Below are 20,322 nucleotides of genomic sequence, written 5' to 3' on the forward strand. Positions count from 1 at the left end.
CTTTGCCAAGTCAGAACAGTGAAAAGTCTGATTTGTTGATATGGGTTAACTCTCTTTGAGTATTGCTTTTGCCTTCTTGAATAAAGCATGTATGCATTCATTTTTGTTCAGTTGTTTCTAGTATTTGGATGTACCCCCATGAATGAAATGTCAGATCTGCTTTTGATCTGCTCTGATCAACCTATGGCTCCAATGAAACAATAAAAACTTTGCTCAACATTCCAACTTATATGTGTTTAACCCTGCCTCTATCAGTAATCTAAAATATGTTTGATCTTACTTTGGGTGGCCTATGGGTAAAGTTATTTTTATAGTACTGTATATATTGCAATAAAGTGATTCTAAAGGATATTTTTTTTAACTAACACACATTCTACTTACCTGCTCTGTGCAAGGATTTAGCACAGAACAGCCCCCACCCCCCTCTCCTGGGGTCCCCCGCTCGCGCTCTTTTGCTCCTCCCCACTGCCAAGTGCCCACCAATGTAAGCTGCTTGCTACGTGGGCTCTCATATGAGCTGAATCCTGAGCTGCGCTCTCTGTGTGCCCTGTCCTCCACTCTCTGCTCACTGGCTTTGATTGACAGTAGAAGGAGCCAATGGCTTCCACTGCTGCCTCTTGTCCAGTGAGGAAAGAAAGAGCCACTGCTGTGGTGCAGTAATGAGGGAAGATGCTTGACAGGTGGCTGTTAACTCGGACTTTTACTGTAAGTGTAGAGTGTAATGCTAGGATGGAATTTAACATGTGATTTGGGATGCCAGGTACTTTGAGGGCTTCTGTCATGTAGTTCCAGGCCACTCCGTCGAACGCTTAAACAGGCTAAAAAAATAAAGTCCCTCTAACAAGCCTGCTTAAATTAAAGTTACTGTGAGCACATATAAGAACATGAGCATAGATACCTTTAACTCAGCTGTGACCTAACACCAGGACATAGACGCAAGGCCGTTGTAGTGGTAAAAAAACTCAATGTATTGGTACGGGTTAGAATAAATAGTGGTTTTAACATAAATAGGCACACCGAAGGTAGGTCTAGTCACAGTCCCCTAGACAGTGTAACCACTATGATAAGGTAACTTAGAAGAGTTCTGTACCAATAGACTAGAATTAACTAATGAATCAGCAAAGTCATCAATAAACCATGCGTATAAGCATTAACTGCAATGTTAATAATAATACTACAACTAGTCCAGATTGTTTAGTTTGCTGACTAGTGTAGTAAATATTTTTTGCACATTATAGAGCATTGTTCCCTTCTATCTTTGTGTTCTACAAAACACTTTTCCCTGTTATGGGGAAGAGAAGGCAGTCTTACAGGTCTGTGCAGCCTAACACACGCTCCTTCCTAAGGTGATAGCACTTATCAGTATGGTTGTCATGCTAGGACGGGAAGTGTGTTAATGGCAGGACTTCCAGTTATGAATAAAGGAAAAAGGTGTGAAACCAATGCAGCCACACATCTAAGAACATGTGAGCTGCAAAACTATCAGTAATTGTTCTTGAGTTTAGATACGCTTGAAGAATGAGTTTTTTTTAATGCTCATAGAACTGCATTTATTGGTGTTGTTATATTTTCCAGGAGTTCAGCTTTAGAGAGAAATGATAGTAGATCAGTAGAAAAGTGACATCACTTGCATAGATTCTTTTTTAGAATCTGAATACACTAATTGCCTGGCCTGGACCATGTATAAAGAGGAAGAAGAGATGGGCTCTGGGAAGAAAGTCTTATGGGATACTAGTAGGAGACTTTCTTAGCCCATATATGTTTTTTTTTTTTTTTGCTCAACCAGCAGGTTGAATGAAAAAATGACTTGATTTCCCCATCCACACACTTAGACCCCTTTCAGACATACGACCGTTCGTCCGTTTTTCATCCATCCATTGATGGATGAAAAATGGACATCAGTGCATTCCTATGGAAAAATGGGTGATCATTCATTTGCATCCATTTTCACTTGCTTCCGCCAACATCAGTTTTTTTGACCGGATGAAAGCCCTATTTTTCATCTGTCAAAAAAATGGAAATTTATGTTAGCGGACAACATCAGCTTACATCCGATCCGCTGATATCTGTTATTAAACCTCCCCCCCCCCCCCCATGTATATTAGTCAGTTGCTAAGGAGGAGGCTGGGAAGCCAGCCGTTGCATCTTTAACAACCAATGAGTCCTCAGCTGTCAGCCGGGAACACCGCTGACAGCTGATGACTCATCGGTTGTTAAGGACATGGCGGCGGGCTTCCCGACTCCCTCCTTAGCAACCATCTATATACAGTGTTTGAAGTTCAGTTCAGTAACTTTTTTTGTTATAAAACGGATGAAAAACAGATGAATACTTCATCCGTTTTGACGTGACTGAACTGATGAAATGATGATGTGTGAAAGGGGCCTTAAGGTGGATGGGAGTATCCTCCCCACTGAGCCTTTCTATTCTGAAGTCGGGGAGACTTCCCTGCCATCAGAATATACTGATCAGTGCTGCCAGCCATAGTTGGCAGCATTTTATCAAGCGATGTATTCCAAGAGATATTTGGCTCCAGTATAACCACCTTGCCCATTCAAAATATTGATGAATGTATAGCTGACTTTAATGGACATAGGTATCTTTATTTGTTTGAAGTTGAACAAAGTGCTCTTTTTCTGTTCCTTTCTTTTCTTTTTTTGTAACTTAGCCAGGCAACTATTTGACCTATGTACTTTAGTAAGTCTCTTACAAACTTTAATTCAACAACAGTGTTAGTACTATTGTAAGATAATCTGTTATTCCTTGTAATTTCTTATATAAAATGTATGTTTTTCTTCAATAGTTCGGGGTCTGGGAATGTAGCTGACCGTGTTCTAGCACAGCTGTTGACAGAAATGGATGGAATAGAACAACTAAAAGATGTGGTAATATTGGCAGCTACCAATCGTCCCGACTTGATAGACAAGGTAAGTCTTTTCTAATAGTATAATATTGAAGAAAGTGTGCAATAATACAGGTAATGGTATTTAATGTGAATTATTTTTTGCATTTCACATTCTGTAGATTTATTTGGATTTTCACCACATTTACATGCAGAGCAAGGTGTCCAACAAAAGTGATAATGTCTCGGGTTGGGACAATATAACACTGCCAGGGGTGCTTGAGGAGTTGCAGCAAGCTTTCTTTAAAAAGAAGATTTAAATCATACACATAAATAATAACCATTGTAGAGACTGTTGGCAGTTTTATTGTTTGTCCCAACCTTTGTCATTGACCTTTTTGCTGGACAGCTTGGTCTGCATATAAATGTGGAGCAAAGTTTAATAAAAGCATAAAAAATAAGAAATAAAGAAACATGTAAAATTATAATCCTTTAAAACCTAGGGTTTCAGTTTACAATTTTGAACATGCACAACACCTTTGCCAGTTTAGATTAAATTATAAGTCAAATACTTTAACCAGTTGCCGACCGCCGCACGCCGATGTACGTCGGTACAATGGCACGGGCAGGCATAAGGACATACATGTACGTCCCTTGCCTCCCGCGGGTCGGGGGCCCGATCGGGCCCCCGCCCGGTGCCTGCGGCGGTCGGAATTCGTACGGGAGCGATCCCGGACGAGGGGACGGCCATTCATTCATGGCCACCCCCTCGCGATCGCTCCCGACGAATAGAAATCCCCGGTGACATCACTTCCTCTCCTGTAATGTAAACACAGGAGAGGAAGTGATGTATTCTCTCCTCCGTGTCGGTATTTTTCGTTCCGACACGGAGGAGAACGGATCAGTAAGTTGCACCAACACTCACACACACAGTAGAACATGCCAGGCACACTCACACCCCCCCTTTACCCCCCGATCACCCCCCCAATTACCCCTGCCCCCCAGTCACAGTGACACCAATGTCATTTTTTTTTTTTTTTTTTTTTTTTTTGCATTGGTGTCATTTGTGACTGTAATAACTGTTAGGGCAGTTAGAGTTAGCCCCCTTTAGTTCTAATGTACCCCCCTAACCCCCCCAATAAAGGTTTAACCCCGTGATCACCCCCCGTCGCCAGTGTCACTAAGGCTGGGTTCACATTGCAGCGGTTTATGAGAACGAATGTGATTCGCACCGCACTGCAGTGCAAATCACATCCGATCTCTGTGCGATTCGAGTTCAGCCATTCGCCGCACCCGCCGCACCCGCCACACCCGCCGCACCCGCCGCAAATTCGCACGGGACCCTTTTTTTGGCCCGCAGCAGAATCGGATCGCATGGGTGTTCACACCATGCGATCCGAGTTTGCAGATCGCACTGCGATATGCGAACTGATCTGGGGGTGTCAGTAACATTTCACTGACACTCCCAGCAGTTCGCATAGGGCAGTGTGAACTGCCGCCGGGAGGCATGCGATGCGGGAACCCGCCGCGGATTCGCGGCGTTTCCGCATCGCTCCAGTGTGAACCCAGCCTAATAAGCGATCATTTTTCTGATCGCCGTATTAGTGTCACAGGTGACGCTAGTTAGGCAGGTAGGTATTTAGGTTCGCCGCAGCTTTTTATAGCGCCAGGGACCCCCATATACTACCGCATAAAGCCCCCTGATTGCCCCCTAGTTAACCCTTTCACCAGTGATCACCATATAACTGTTACAGGTGACGCTGGTTGGTTAGTTATTTTTTTATAGTTTCAGGGCACCCGCCATTTATTACCTAATAAAGGTTTAACCCCCTGATCACCCGGCGGGTGTCATTTGTGACTAATAACTGTTAGGGCAGTTAGGGTTAGCCCCCTTTAGTTATAAGGTACCCCCCTAACCCCCCCAATAAAGGTTTAACCCCGTGATCACCCCCCGTCGCCAGTGTCACTAAGGCTGGGTTCACATTGCAGCGGTTTATGAGAACGGATGTGATTCGCACCGCACTGCAGTGCAAATCACATCCGATCTCTGTGCGATTCGAGTTCAGCCATTCGCCGCACCCGCCGCAAATTCGCACGGGACCCTTTTTTTGGCCCGCAGCAGAATCGGATCGCATGGGTGTTCACACCATGCGATCCGAGTTTGCAGATCGCACTGCGATATGCGAACTGATCTGGGGGTGTCAGTAACATTTCACTGACACTCCCAGCAGTTCGCATAGGGCAGTGTGAACTGCCGCCGGGAGGCATGCGATGCGGGAACCCGCCGCGCATTCGTGGCGTTCCCGCATCGCTCCAGTGTGAACCCAGCCTAATAAGCGATCGTTTTTCTGATCGCTGTATTAGTGTCACAGGTGACGCTAGTTAGGCAGGTAGGTATTTAGGTTCGCTGCAGCTTTTTATAGCGCCAGGGACCCCCATATACTACCGCATAAAGCCCCCTGATTGCCCCCTAGTTAACCCTTTCACCAGTGATCACCATATAACTGTTACAGGTGACGCTGGTTGGTTAGTTATTTTTTTATAGTTTCAGGGCACCCGCCATTTATTACCTAGTCTCACTAGTGTACCCCTAAATTTAGGGGTGTCTACTTTCCAAAATGGGGTCATTTGGGGGGGGTTTGTGCCATCTTGGCATTTTATGGCCTTCAAAACTGTAACGCCCTTAGAAAGCCTGAAGGCGGTGCTTGGTTTTCGGGGCCCCGTACGCGGCTAGGCTCCCAAAAAGTCCCACATATGTGGTATCCCCATACTCAGGAGAAGCAGCAGAATTTATTTTGGGGTGTCATTTCACATATGCCCATGGCATGCGTGAGCAATATATCATTTAGTGACAACTTTGTGAAAAAAAAAAAAAAAAAAAAAAGTTTGTAATTTTCCCGCAACTTGTGGCAAAATATAAAATATTCCATGGACTCAACATGCCTCTCAGCAAATAGCTTGGGGTGTCTACTTTCTAAAATGGGGTCATTTGTGGGGGTTTTGTGCCATCTTGGCATTTTATGGCCTTCAAAACTGTAATAGGTAGTGAGGAGTAAAATCAAAAAATTACGCCCTTAGAAAGCCTGAAGGCGGTGCTTGGTTTTCGGGGCCCCGTACGCGGCTAGGCTCCCAAAAAGTCCCACATATGTGGTATCCCCGTACTCAGGAGAAGCAGCAGAATTTATTTTGGGGTGTCATTTCACATATGCCCATGGCATGCATGAGCAATATATCATTTAGTGACAACTTTGTTAAAAAAAAAAAAAAAAAAAAAAAGTTTGTAATTTTCCCGCAACTTGTGGCAAAATATAAAATATTCCATGAACTCAACATGCCTCTCAGCAAATAGCTTGGGGTGTCTACTTTCTAAAATGGGGTCATTTGTGGGGGTTTTGTGCCATCTTGGCATTTTATGGCCTTCAAAACTGTAATAGGTAGTGAGAAGTGAACTCAAAAATTTACGCCCTTAGAAAGCCTGAAGGCGGTGCTTGGTTTTCGGGGCCCCGTACGCGGCTAGGCTCCCAAAAAGTCCCACACATGTGGTATCCCCATACTCAGGAGAAGCAGCAGAATTTATTTTGGGGTGTCATTTCACATACGCCCATAGCATGTGTGAGCAATATATCATTTAGTGACAACTTTGTGTAAAAAAAAAAAAAAATTTTTTTTTTGTCATTATTCAATCGCTTGAGGCAAAAAAATAAAATATTCAATGGGCTCAACATGCCTCTTATCAATTTCCTTAGGGGGTCTACTTTCCAAAATGGGGTCATTTGGGGGGGTTTTGTACTGCCCTGCCATTTTAGCACCTCAAGAAATGAGATAGGCAGTCGTAAACTAAAAGCTGCGTAAATTCCAGAAAACGTACCTTAGTTTGTAGATGTGACAACTTTTGCGCAAACCAATAAATATACAATTATTGACTTTTTTTTTACCAAAGACATGTGGCTGAATACATTTTGGCCTAAATGTATGACTAAAATTGAGTTTATTGGATTTTTCTAATAACAAAAAGTAGAAAATATCATTTTTTTTCAAAATTTGCGGTCTTTTTACGTTTATATCGCAAAAAATAAAAATCGCAGAGGCAATCAAATACCATCAAAAGAAAGCTCTATTTGTGGGAAGAAAAGGACGCAAATTTTGTTTGGGTACAACATTGCATGACCGCGCAATTACCAGTTAAAGCAGCGCAGTGCCAAAGTGTAAAAAGACCTCTGGTCATTTACCAGCAAAATGGTCCGGTCTGAAAGTGGTTAAACAAATGACAGTTTATATGCAGCAGTTCTGTGCCTTGTTTTTTGTGGTTTTCCCAACCAATATTTTTGTAAATAAATGTGATATATGAAAAATGTAATCATCTTTGCTGTTCCAGAGTCTCAATAATCACTCCTATTGTAAAATTAAACTGAAATAATACCGCTTATATACTCTGATATATTTAGACAGAAATATTTTTTTTTACTTGAGTCTGTATAACAGATCCATATTTTAATGCTGTTGTAGATGCAATTTTCGATTTTATTTTTAATTTTTTGTTTTGTTTTTTTATTTAGAAAAAGCATCTGATAAATTTACAGTGTATCTAATTGTATATATATAAATGTACATTTTTTGGGATTACATTTAAACCAACCATGGGTTGAAAATAGCCAGTTGCCTATGTGTTTACATAATCTGCAAGACTACCTAAATCTCATGTGTACATGGTTCTTATTCTTGTATTTTGGGAGCTAATTTTAGCAGTCCGGACTCTGAAGATAATGAAAGTGTCATATCCACAGAGTACTTACAGCCTCAATGCAGGAAGCAGTGAGAGCTGAGAAATAGGATTACTTTGTCTCCCATTGAGCTGGATGTAAATGTCAGACACATTAGCCTGGATGCAAAGGACAAGGCACAAAATAAACGCAGAGGCTATGGTCTGTGATGGCACCCTGGGGCCCTTGACAGCCTTTCTCCACCTTATCATGGAGTGTAGAAAAGATGCATCCTCAAGTGTCCAATTTACATAAGAATGACAGGATGTGATTGGACAAATGAAGATGAATGAAAGGCAGTGATGTCAGCCAGGGATATTGTCTGAAGATGGATGGGGGGCCTGAGTTCCATCAAGCTTCAGGGGCTTCCTCATAGCTCAGAATAGCAGCAGAAAGGACACTAGTACACAAAGGAGCTCATTGAATGCCAGACAGATGGGAGTTTATATTTTCTTAGTAGCTGTCATTCGTTGTGATCTTGTAGAGCTAGATTGTCTTCATTAAAATAAACATTTGCGTGACAGGATCATGAAAGATTTCTTGGGTACGTGAATAAAGGGTAGAAAAACACAAATTCTCTTGCTGTCAGTTTAAGGTAAAATCTTATGTCTTAATCAGGTGAATGCACTGTACTGAATGCTTGCCAATGCCCTCTTGACGTTCCTAGACAGTACTGTGGTGGATACAAGCTGAACTCTATGCAGATGCTAAAATGCCATGGACCAGGAAAAAAAATACATTTGTAATACCTGAATTTGGCCTGAAGTCAGGCTCTTCTAATCCCCTGTACAGTAGCGTTCAGTCTAGTGAAAGGGAGGGGCAACCCTTGGGGCATTCAGGTGTAATGGATTCATCAAGCTGCTGCTGATCTATTACTATCTTGCCATTGTCTGGGTGGCAGGGAAGTGACTGTGTGTAGTATAAGTATAGTATAAGCTGGAACTATCAAGTTTGCCAAACTTAGAGGGACAACCTCACATATCATATGTCAGTTTATAATTAGGAAATACATAATTGATAAGTTGAGTAAGTAAATAGATATGTAAGGGGATTTTTTTTCCAGAATGATCAGAATAGCTTTACCAGCATAAAATAACAATACCTTAAAAAAAAAAAACTCATGCATGAGTTAGCTGTGTAAATAATATAGAAGCAACCAGAGCAGGGAACTCCAACTTAAGCTGGGTATACTGGGATTAAAATTTGACCGGTTCAGCTGAAACTGGCTGAATTTTGATCTGTGTGTAGCCTTCCCTGTTCAACAGAAGCCATTCGTTAGACCTGCTTTAGTTGAATGGTCCTGCTGGAAAACCTACATTTGATCAGCCAATGCAACTAATGGCTGCAGTTGTGATCAGTGTATTCTGACAGGGGAGAAGTCCCCACTGTCAGAATACAATAGCACAGAGGGGGTGATCCCTACTTCCATATCAGAAATCAGAGTTTTTTTGTTCAGCCCACTGGTAGAGTGAAAAAAAAAAACTCAAAGTGTGATAAGTGTGTACTCAGCTTTAGTTTTCAGGAAAGTATTAATCTGTGATCAGTAAAGATTAAGATGAGGACAGGATCAAAACACGTGGAAGAGGTCAGCAGGTGTGTTCATGTATCCTATTACTATTCAAAGAGAATAACCATTCTGTTTTTTGTACTAATTTGATGACAGTAAATGAATGCAACTTTTTTGATTGTAATTTGTCTTTCTAATGCCCTGTACACACGGTCAGACATTACAACGACAAAATCTGTCAGATTTTTTCTTATGGATTTTGGCCCAAACTTTTCTTGCAAACACACGGTCGCACAAAGTTGTCGGAAAATCTGATCGTTCAAAACAAGGTGACGTACAACGGGACTATAAAGAGGGCAGTAGCCAATAGCTTTCGTCTCGTAATTTATTCTGAGCATGCGTGGCACTTTGTTCGTCGGAATTGTTTACACACGATCGGAATTTAAATGATTGGATTTTGCTGTTGGAAAATTTTAGATCCAGCTCTCAAACTTTGTGTGTCGGAAATTCCGATGAAAAAAGTCAGATGGAGCTCACACACGATCTGATTTTCCGACAACAGGATCTGATTGCACATTTTCCGTTGGAAAGTCCGACCGTGTTTACAGGGCATAATAGTAAATTGTACATACACAGGCAGATTTATAATCTTGAAAAGCTATTACATGATTGGTGGGAATAATAAAAATTAAAAGTACTAAACAGCAGACAAAATATTCTTACTTGTAAAGTCCTGTCAACTGGTATTTCTTCATCTTTTTGCCCATAAGTACTGGTTTTAATAGTTTGAATACCATTTATCACCCCTGCAAGACATACTATTGTAAATTGTTTAAATATGGTCACATTTATGGGTAGCTGTAACTGCAAAGACATCTCCTGTGGCTAGTCAGTAACTAATAAGATGACTGATGCTGGCATATAATCAATCGTGTATTGTCATATAAAGTCGACCATATATGGATCGATATCTGGCAGGTTTAGCAGGGACTGGCTGAATTTCGATCAATGTATGGGCACACGAAGTTGATCTTCTGTACAACCAGCATGTTGGGTTTTTCCCACTCAATCAGTGCCGCTGGCTATAGCCAGGAGCACTGACCATTGTATTCTGTCTGCAGGAAAGTGTAACACCTACTAGCATAAGGAATTTTGTCCAGAAAATGGGTGCTGAGGCTGGCTGATGCCTAAATAACGATAGCAGTCGGCTTCCAATGAGAGGAATACTAAGATCTGTGAGAAATGTAATACCTGTAAGAATTAAACTTATAGGAGAGAAAAAGATCTGCTGTATATAAATTGCTGGTAACCAAATCTGGGCCAATTTCTCAGCATTTCCTTCCTGCCCGTTACATACACTCTGATAGATATAGATGCCTTATGATCTGAATATCACATCCATCTGCCATTTGGTGTCTATTGGCCACTCAAGGGGAAGTGGAAGTTCTGGATAAAGGTCTTTAACCTTTGACAAGGATTCATTGGTCAAGCCTAATGGCATTGGTTCAGCAACTCTCCAAGAGGTACTCCAAGCAGTGTGAGCAACTCAACTAAAAAAAATCCCAAAATAAACAAGTAAAAAGAGCGGCAAACAGTCATCTTGAGAGGCCATAATCCTTTAATAATAACATGAGTAACAATAGTGAAACAAAAGGCAGCCAATTCTTTTTGGGCCCAAATACTCCTTCACCAGGGTTAGATTCTGGTAGGAAGAATGTATTGCAAGTGGTGGTGCCTGAATCACACGTGATTATGCCTGTCTTCACAGGTGATTGTGCCAGTATGACAGCTACATATTTTTTTTTCACTTAGTCATCATTACTGGCACAACCGCATGTACACACAAGCATAGCCACCGTCAATACAGGCATCACTACTTGTGATGCATTTTTTCTGCCAAACTAACGTATTATTAAAGGACTTTAGACTCTTGAGATGGTGATTTGGCACTCTTTTGACTTGTTTATATTGAACACTAAAATCTGTTTTCAATCTTGCCTTGACACATTTCATCATCAATATATGCAAAACATGATTATGTATTGTTAATGTTTGATATTGCTTTTTGGTGCTAACTCTTTGATTAGATCATAGATTTATTTTCTAACAATCAACTACTTGCTTTTAAAAAGACCCTGTCATTCAAATAAAAAGTAACAAATAGATATACATGGGAAAGAGAACTGAAAACGTATCTTCCCCTCTGCCCACAAAGAAATCAACACTACCTGGGCCCACACTAATCCGGGGGTCAGCAACCCGTTCATCACAATCTACCTGTTGATCGTGAGCCGGTGACGGGTAAACCATAATCCTTCCTTGCCGAGTCCCAGAACCTGGGCAGGAGGGGTGGCGTTAAGTGGATCTGATCTGTATTTTACTCCTGCAGCCACTGAAAGTCTGCTTCTCCTCCTCTCCCTCTTGTCATCATTCAGCGTCAGTAGGAGGAAAATACAGAGGGTCAGAACCAGTATATGCCATCCCCACTGCTCCTACTGTCCCTATTCCTCTTCTTTTTTTCAATACCAATCACTCAACATGTTCATTCATAACTGAAGCATAGTAAACTGTGTTTTGAAGGCTTAATTTTGTGAATGAACAGGAAGTTGCTCAGCACAGAGCAATTCCCATTCATTCACTGTCCAGTGCAGCTGAGGCTGCAGAGAAAGTGACTGGGAAATATCTGTCCTCGATCCCTTTCATTGTCTCAAAAGTGAAACATCATGGGTCTGTTTAGACCCCTTATATTTCACCAAAGCCCCCAATGTGGCTCCTAAAAAAGTTGTAAAAATAGTACTGTAAAAAATGTAAAAAAAAAAATTGTAACAAATATTTTTAAAAAATATAAAAAATTAAAAACTACTGACACAATCCACTGCCTTACTGACACCAACCACTGCCCTGCTGACTGACACCGTCCACTGCCCCAATGACACGTCCATGTTTTAATGCATTTGAAAATGTTTGTTTACATTTATTTATAAGAGTGTGTTTTTTTTCATGCACACGCATGTGTGTTTGAGCTCTGGGGTGCACACCCTAAGACCCCTTTCACACCAGGGCGTTTTGCAGGCGCTATAGTGTTAGAAATAGCGCCTGCAAAACGCCCTAAAGAAGCTGCACCATTGTGTGTAGTGTGAAAGCCCCGAGGGCTTTCACACTACAGCGGTGCGCTGGCAGGACGTCAGAAAAAAGTCCTGCCAGCAGCTTCTTTGGAGCGGTGAAGGAGCGGTGTGTTTACCGCTCCTCCACCGCTGCTGCCCATTGAAATCAATGGGGCAGCGCTCTAATGCCGCCGGCAAAACGCCGCTATTGCGGCGTATTGGCGGCGGTTTTAACCCTTTCACGGCCGCAAGCGGGGGTAAAAGCGCCCCGCTAGCGGCCGAAATGCGCCGCAAATCCGGCGGTAAAACGCTGCTAAAAATAGCGGCGTTTTACCGCCGACGCAAGGTGCGGTGTGGTGTGAAGGGGGTCTAATGCAATAGGCTGTGCACACCTATGGTATGTCAATTTAAAGTTTTTTCATTTATAGACAGGGATGCTTTATATAATAGAGTGCTGTTTTCTTATTTAAAGGTTGAGAAGATATTACTCTGATATGCCGAAACAAAAAAAAATATTTAACAGTGTAAAATCTCAATCTGTCATACTATATGAATCCTAAAAAAGCCTTGTAAATATTCAGTTAGTACATACTAGCTGACAGTAGGTGACATTGCTGGAAGTCAGCCAAGATTCCGTTGCTCACATCACTGAACACTTGAAGGACAACATCCTTCTAACACTCAGCAGAGGGATTTTTATTGCAGCTTCCACAAAATGGTGTTCCTATAATATTTTTTAAAGTTTTTGGCAAAGATTTTTTCTTACAATGTGCATGTTAGTTACTGTAGATCTTAAAAATAATAGTGTAAAGGTAACTATACGGTCTCAGGATGGCAAAAACATCTATTGTATATATTTTTCGGAGTAGTAGTGTATAGTTTTCCTCTGTGTAGCAGAATGGATAGCACATTTTATGGTAAGAAAATTGTTAATATTTCTTGGGACATTTTCCAAAAATGTTTTAATTTATTGTAAACCCCAAAACGCATTGTAAAATGAATCTTTCTACATCTCCCAAGTTTAGCATTGCCAATGAAGTATATTTTTACATGCTGTAACAAAGTTTTGCAGACCAACTTAAGAATAAGTGCCCATTTTGTTATTTATTTTATTTTGTTTGACCTGATGGCATATGTCATCAGCACATAAATCCAAAGCATTCATGCATGTAGCCCATTTGGATAACAGTCACACATAAGGTTTAAAGAAGGAAAATAAACTTTAGTTCACAGGAAGTTACCAGTACACATTTCTGGCAAGATCAATATGTATTTTCTGTACATGGTAGAAATATTCTTAGCATTAAAAAAGGAAAGTAATGCAATCGCCACATCTAAGGTAAGTTGCAATATATTACACTTTTAATCTTGGGTTTAGTTTCTCTTGATGCATTTACTTTGTTAAATTTGTGCTTTGCTGTGCTGAGTTGTATGTAGTGACCTTTTTGGTAGCTCAGTGGACAATCCAGAATGGTCCCATTGAAATTTACCTGCCAAATGGACCATATCATATTTCTTATTCTTTAAATTTCACTTATGTACTTTACAGCCGATTAGTTTGCAAATTCATCTTCTACAGAATAATTGTTAACCATTTGGTAACCATTTGCTTTATATTATTTAATGTGATATTAAAGGTAATTATTTTTTTTTTTTAAATAACAAACATGTTATACGTACCTGCTTTGTGCAGTGGTTTTGCACAGAGCAGCCCAGATCCTCCTCTTACTGGGTCCCCCAGCGGCGCTCCAGGCCCCTCCCTTCTGCCGAGTGCCCCCAGAGCATATGCCGTCACCTAAGCAGGCTCGCTCCCAAGCCGCTGTTCTGCATGTCCATTCACACGCAGAGCTGCAGCTCAGCCCCACCCCTCTCTCCTCATTGGCTCACTGGCTGTTTTTTTTTTTAGACAGCAGAGGTAGCCAGTGGCTCCAGCTGTTGTCTCGGCCAATGAGGAGGAAGAGTCCCTGGAGAGCCGTGGCTCTGGTGCACATTATTGGATCTCGATGGGGTTCGGGTAAGCATTAGGGGGGATGGGGGGGGGTGCTGCACAGAAAAGTTTTTTTTACCTTCATGCATAGAATGTATGAAGGTAAAAAACCTTGAGACTTTAAAATCACTTTAAGGGTACAGTATTAATAATATATATAATCGTTGGAATATGCTAAATAAACAAACTGGTCTCAGATAAGCATAACATTTGCCATGTTGTTATCAATGGTATAGGAGGAAATGTGACATAACCAGAGTGTAAAGTGTTTCTACCAGCAGGGTGATGGAACATAGATGGCTTTGTCTGGTAATTTCCATTTCCCTGTCATCACTGTAGTTGGGTTTTTACTTGTTCAAAACTTATTACAGTGCTCTAGAAAACAGAGGGCTTTTCCCAAAGTATAGCTAATAAATTTTTCCCAGGTGTTCAGCAGTGATTTTTTTAACTGCTTGATTGTCAGAGCTTTAAAGAAGAGCAGTAAATCAGTGGCACAATCCTGCAGGCCCAGGTATAATAAAACAGGGTGGTGACAGCTGAAGAACACTGCCACTTTTTTGGAGATTTATTGCAGAGAGAAAAGAGCTTGCCTATGGAAATCATTCAACTTCATTAGAGGAGAACTGAAAGGCTAAATTATATGTTTTCTTTAAGAAGTATGTATACATAACTTTTATATTGTATACGGACATCAGGAAAGGAAACACCAGCATAAGACATGGCTTATTTAATAAGGCAAAATGGCTGCCAAGCAAACATTTTTTAGCTAGGCATATTATATACGTTTGTGAAGACTAAACACCCCCCAGATGGTCTGCACAAAGGTATTTAAGTATGCCTGTCCCCCCCCCACCGACCCCTATTAATCTGGCTGAAAAGGCCAATTTAGGAGGATGCTATCTATTATTTATGGGCCCCTTGAAGGGAATCACCAGCGACCCAGCAGTTTATAGATTCGGTGTCTTGAAAAAGTACCAACACAAAGTGGCACATAATTGTGAAGTGGATGAAAAATTATAAATGATTTTCAAAATTTTTTACAAATACAGTGCCTTGAAAAATATTTATATCCCTTGACATTTTCCACATTTTGTCATGTTACACTCAAAAACTTAAATGTAGTTTATTGGGATTTCATGTGATGGACCAACATAAAGTGACACATAATTGTGAAGTGGAAGGAAAATGATAAACGGTTTTCCAAATGTTTTACAAATAAATGTCTAAAAAGTGTGGCACTCATTTCTATTCAGTCCCCTTTACTCTGATAGTGGAACCAGTTGCCTTTAGAAGTCACCTACATAGTAAATAGAGTCTACCTGTTTATAATTTAATTTCAGTATAAATACAGTTGTTCTGTGAAGCCCCCAGAGGTTTGTTAGAGAATCTTCGTGAACAAATAGCATCACGAAAGCCAAGGAACACACCAGACAGGTCAGGGATAAAGTTGTGGAGAAGCTTAAAGCAGGGTAAGGTTATAAAAAAATATCCCAAGCTTTGAACATCTCACAGATCACTGTTCAATCTATCATCCAAAAATTTAAAGAGTATGGTACAACTACAAACCTACCATGGCCATCCACCTAAACTGACAGGCTGGGCAAGGAGAGCATTAATCAGAGAAGCAACCAAGAGGCCCATGGTAACTCTGGAGGAGCTGCAGAGATCCACAGCTCAGCTCAGCTCCATAGGACAACTGTTAGTTGTGCACTCTACAAATCTGGCCTTTATGGAATAGTAGCAAGAAGAAAGTCATTATTGAAAGAAAGCCATAAGAAGTCCCAGTTTCAGAAAACTAATACTGCACATCACCCTGAACAAACCATCCCCACTGTGAAACATGTTGGTGGCAGCATCATGTTATGGGGATGCTTTTCTTCAGCAGGGACAGGGAAGCTGGTCAGAGTTGATGGGAAAATGGATGGAGCCAAATACAGGGCAATCTTAGAAGAAAACCTGTTAGCCCTTGTACACACGGTCGGAGATTCCGACAACCAAATCCGTCGGAGTAATTCCAACTGATTAATTCTGGAAGAGGTCCGGAAGTGATGTTACATACACATGGTCGGACTAAGTTGTCTGAAAATCCGATTGTACATAACGTGATGACGTTATTTCGTTAGGACGGGACCACTTTCAGGCTAGTAGCCAATAGCTTTGGTCTAGGAATTTGATCTGAGCATGCATGGCACTTTGTCCATCGGAGTAGGCTACACATGATCGGAGTATGTCCGATCGGAGCATTTTGTTGGAAAATTTTACCGGCAAGTTGGAAAAGTTGGTCCGTTGGATATTCCGACGGAAACAGTCCGATGCAGACCACACACAGTCGGAATATCCGACAAGACAGTCCGATAGGAAACATTCCGTCTGAATCTCCGACCGTGTGTACAAGGGCTTAGAGTCTGCAAAGAGACTTAAGCCTGGGGCGGAGGCTCACGTTCCAGCAGGACAACGTTCCTAAACTTACAGCCAGAGCTACACTGGAATGGAATGGTTTAGATCAAAGCATATTTATGTGTTAGAATGGCTCAGTCAAAGACCAGACCTTTATCTATTTCAGAATCTGTGGCAAGACTTGAAAATTCGCAGATGCTCTCCATCCAATCTGACAGAGCTTGAGCTATTTTACAAAGAAGAATGGGCAAAAAAAATTCTCTCTAGATGTGCAAAGCTGGTAGAGACATCCCCAAAAGACTTACAGCTGTAATTGCAGCCAAAGGTGGTTCTACAAAGTACAGCGGAACCTTGGATTATGAGCATAATCCGTTCCAGGAGAATGCTTGTAATCCAAAACACTCGCATATCAAAGCGAGTTTCCCCATAGAAGTCAATGGAAACGAACATAATTCGTTCCACATTGAGTTCTATTGCATGCAATACTGCATGTGGCCAGAGGTGTTGGGGGGCGGAGAGACTCGGAAATACTCAGAGACCGCTCGGCTTCACTCAGAAAGATTCGGAAACAGAGTGTTTTCAAGCATTTCTGAGTATTTCCGAGTGTCACTAGCGCCCCTGCACATCTGGCCAAATGTGGTACTGCACACCACAGAGGCTTGAATCCTGCTTATTTTGCGAGACAACACTCGCAAACCGAGTCAGGATTTAAAAAAAATAATAACTCGTATTGTGAAATGCTCGTTAACTGCTCGCAATCCGAGGTTCCACTGTATCAACTCAGTGGGGCTGAATACAAATTCACGCCACACTTTTCAGATATTTATTTGTAAAAAAAAAATTGAAAACCATTTATCGTTTTCCTACCACTTCACAATTATGTACCACTTTGTGTTGGTCTATCACATAAAATCCCAATAAAATACAGTTTTTGGTTGTAACATGACAAAATGTTTAAAATTTCAAAGGATATGAACACTTTTTCAAAGCACTGTACCTCCCCTTCACTCGTCAACTGGGAGCATAGAGAAGTATCCAGTACTTAGGAGCATGGAGAGCGTGCGACTTATTCCTCTTACTGCTGCATGATAACATTGGTGATTGGCTGCTCAGATGAATAAATTACACAGGGCTAAATCTCTTCACCAGTGCCCCTGCACATTAAGTTTAATTGACAAGGTTGTGACCCACTGTTTAATGTGGCCACAGCATTAGGATGGCCCCAAGCTCAGCTAGTGTGTAGCTAGCCAAGTCATTACACACAGATATGCACCCGTAGAGCTGCTGGAAGTGCAAAGTAGAAAGCAAGCCCTAAAAAGCCACAGCTCTGTGCACAGCATTAATTATGATAATATCAAAGCACGTTTAAAGAGGATTTAAATCCAAAACATTTTTTTTTATATTTCAATAGCTTTTTTTTATATACATATTTTTATTTGGTTAAATACACTTAATATAGGTCTTTGCATTACATACAATAGTTTCTTGCATATTTAAAGGAGGAAACTGCAAACTGTTGGCACATTTCAATCTTCTTATGAAGAATGTAATAGTAGGCGTAATGCCCTGTACACACGACCGGTTTTCCTGTCGGAATAAACTATGAAGGTTTTTCCGATGGAATTCAGCTCAAGCTGTCTTGCATACACATGATCACACCAAATTCCGACCGTCAAGAACGCAGTGACGTACAACACGTATGACGGGACTATAAAACAGAAGTTCAGTAGCCAGTGCGCCACCCTTTGGGCTCCTTCTGCTAATCCCGTGTTTATCTCGTGTTAGTAGAAGTTTGGTGAGAGACGATCCGTGCTTTTCAGACTCGTGCTTTTCACAAAAGGGACACCAACCTACTTGAGGTTAAAGAATACAAGATAATTATTAGTTATTGTGGTAACTTGACACACAAAAAAAAAATTATTATATATGGAGATCACTAGAAAATATTTTTTCAATAATCCAAAAAAAAAGGAGATCTTGATAAAATAAAAAAATAAAGAGTATTCATGAGATCACGAGAAATAATAAAGAAATACATTTGTGAGAACTCTGTGTGAATATGAGCAGCAAAACAACTTCATTATTTTAGCATTATAAAGAACAAAAGAATGCACTGCATTATAAGATCACAAATATTGCAGCGTGAGGAATGTGCTATCTCCATTATGAACACTAGTTTTACCACATCGAGCGCTTCCGTCTCGCACCTGCTTCAGAGAATGCGTCATTTTTGGTACGTCGGAACAGCATACAGACGAGCGGTTTTCCCTATAGGAATTTATTCCTTCGGAAAAATATAGAACATGTTCTCTGACTAAGTCCGTCTGAATTTTTTACGTAAAAAGTCAGATGGGGCATACACACGGTCAGAATATACGAGATGAAAAGCTCCTATCGGACTTTTTCTGTCGGAAATTCCGACTGTGTGTACACGGCATAAGACTATCTGTGGACATTTGGAACACTAAACTCCAGTCAGTTCTCTCAGCAGTAGCCAGGAACTACTTTAGAGAGATCTCATCATGGCTGGATTTCTGAAGAAGAATACTCTACTAAAATCACTTTTGGGTGGAATTGGCTAATAAAACATGGTATTAGCTTTGGACATCTTTAAAAAAAAATTACATTTATTTTCTTACTAGAATATATGCTATCTCCTATTAATGTCAGACATAACTCATAGCCTTTATATCTCCAGGCGTATGCTGCACAATGTAACAGCTTATTACCTTTCCCAAGTTTATCAGTGGGATGTTATCTTGTGCATTAGAAAGATTGAATGCACCCAGTGCACCTTTTATCTTTATCTTCTACAGGATGTGTGCAGTAAGTGCTAACTCAGACTGTAATCAGCCAGAAGACGTGTCCTTTATATACAGTGTGCCTGTGTTGGTATAATACCTGTCAATGGTATGTTGTTGTGCAGAACAACACCTATGTGTGTTTATATCACTAGAGTGCACTAGAGTACAAAAGTATGAGTTATAGCTGGTAACTTTTTTTATTTTTTCTGAATTTCTGACCTTTGTTTTTAAACTGAAAATATTTTATTATCAATAAGTTTAGATTGCACCTATACATAAATGTTATCAGTTTGACAATTGACATAGCTTTTCTTAACATTGGAATATGGGTACACTTTAAGGTGCCCAAGCACTGGCCTGTTTTTGAGCCACCTTTGAATTTTGAGACCAAGAGATATCTAATTAGATTCAAATTGCTGTGAAAGAATAAAAAGCTATACTATGACCACAGGGTTATGTGTATACAGTTTTTGTATATCCACTTTGATTGTCAAAGCTTGACATGGCCATTAAGCAAGATTGGGTAAACTTGTGGCTGTTTGGGTTAGTTGCATCTGAGATTATAATTTGCTTATATATGGTTTACATTCAGCCACATGCTAGTATGCAGTTACCTATTCCGGCAGGACCTGCTCATACAGCTCTCTGTCTGCAGGGCAACCCACTTGCTTATCCCACTAAAGTGGTGCATATGACCGATCAACCTGTATCTGACCCATCACTACAGCTCATCCTGGGCTTGTGAAGCCCTGGCTCTGGTTGAAGGTGATCTACTTTTCCTTTTTTTTCTTCGGACATTCAGCAGAGGTGGATGATGTCACCATGGAGGTTTACCAACAGAACCAGGGGAATTGTCTTCCCTGGGAGGATTGCAGTGAAAATAAACACAGGCAGTGACGTCCCTAAGGTTGGTTCCACCCAGT

At 40.9% G+C, this 20,322-nt stretch overlaps 1 protein-coding gene across 1 annotated transcript in view; it reads left to right on the top strand.

Moving 5' to 3' along the window:
* AFG2A (AAA ATPase AFG2A) overlaps window positions 1-20,322 on the top strand; it is a 595,306-nt gene that overhangs the window by 266,477 nt on the left and 308,507 nt on the right. Inside the window, exon 14 of the mRNA XM_077476870.1 lies at window positions 2,802-2,925. Coding sequence (XP_077332996.1) covers window positions 2,802-2,925 — 124 coding nt within the window. The remainder of the gene's footprint in view (window positions 1-2,801; window positions 2,926-20,322) is intronic.

Source organism: Lithobates pipiens, unplaced genomic scaffold (genome assembly GCF_037356315.1).
Source record: "Lithobates pipiens isolate NorthernLeopardFrog02 unplaced genomic scaffold, aLitPip1_a1.2 Scaffold_13, whole genome shotgun sequence".
NCBI lineage: Eukaryota > Metazoa > Chordata > Amphibia > Anura > Ranidae > Lithobates > Lithobates pipiens.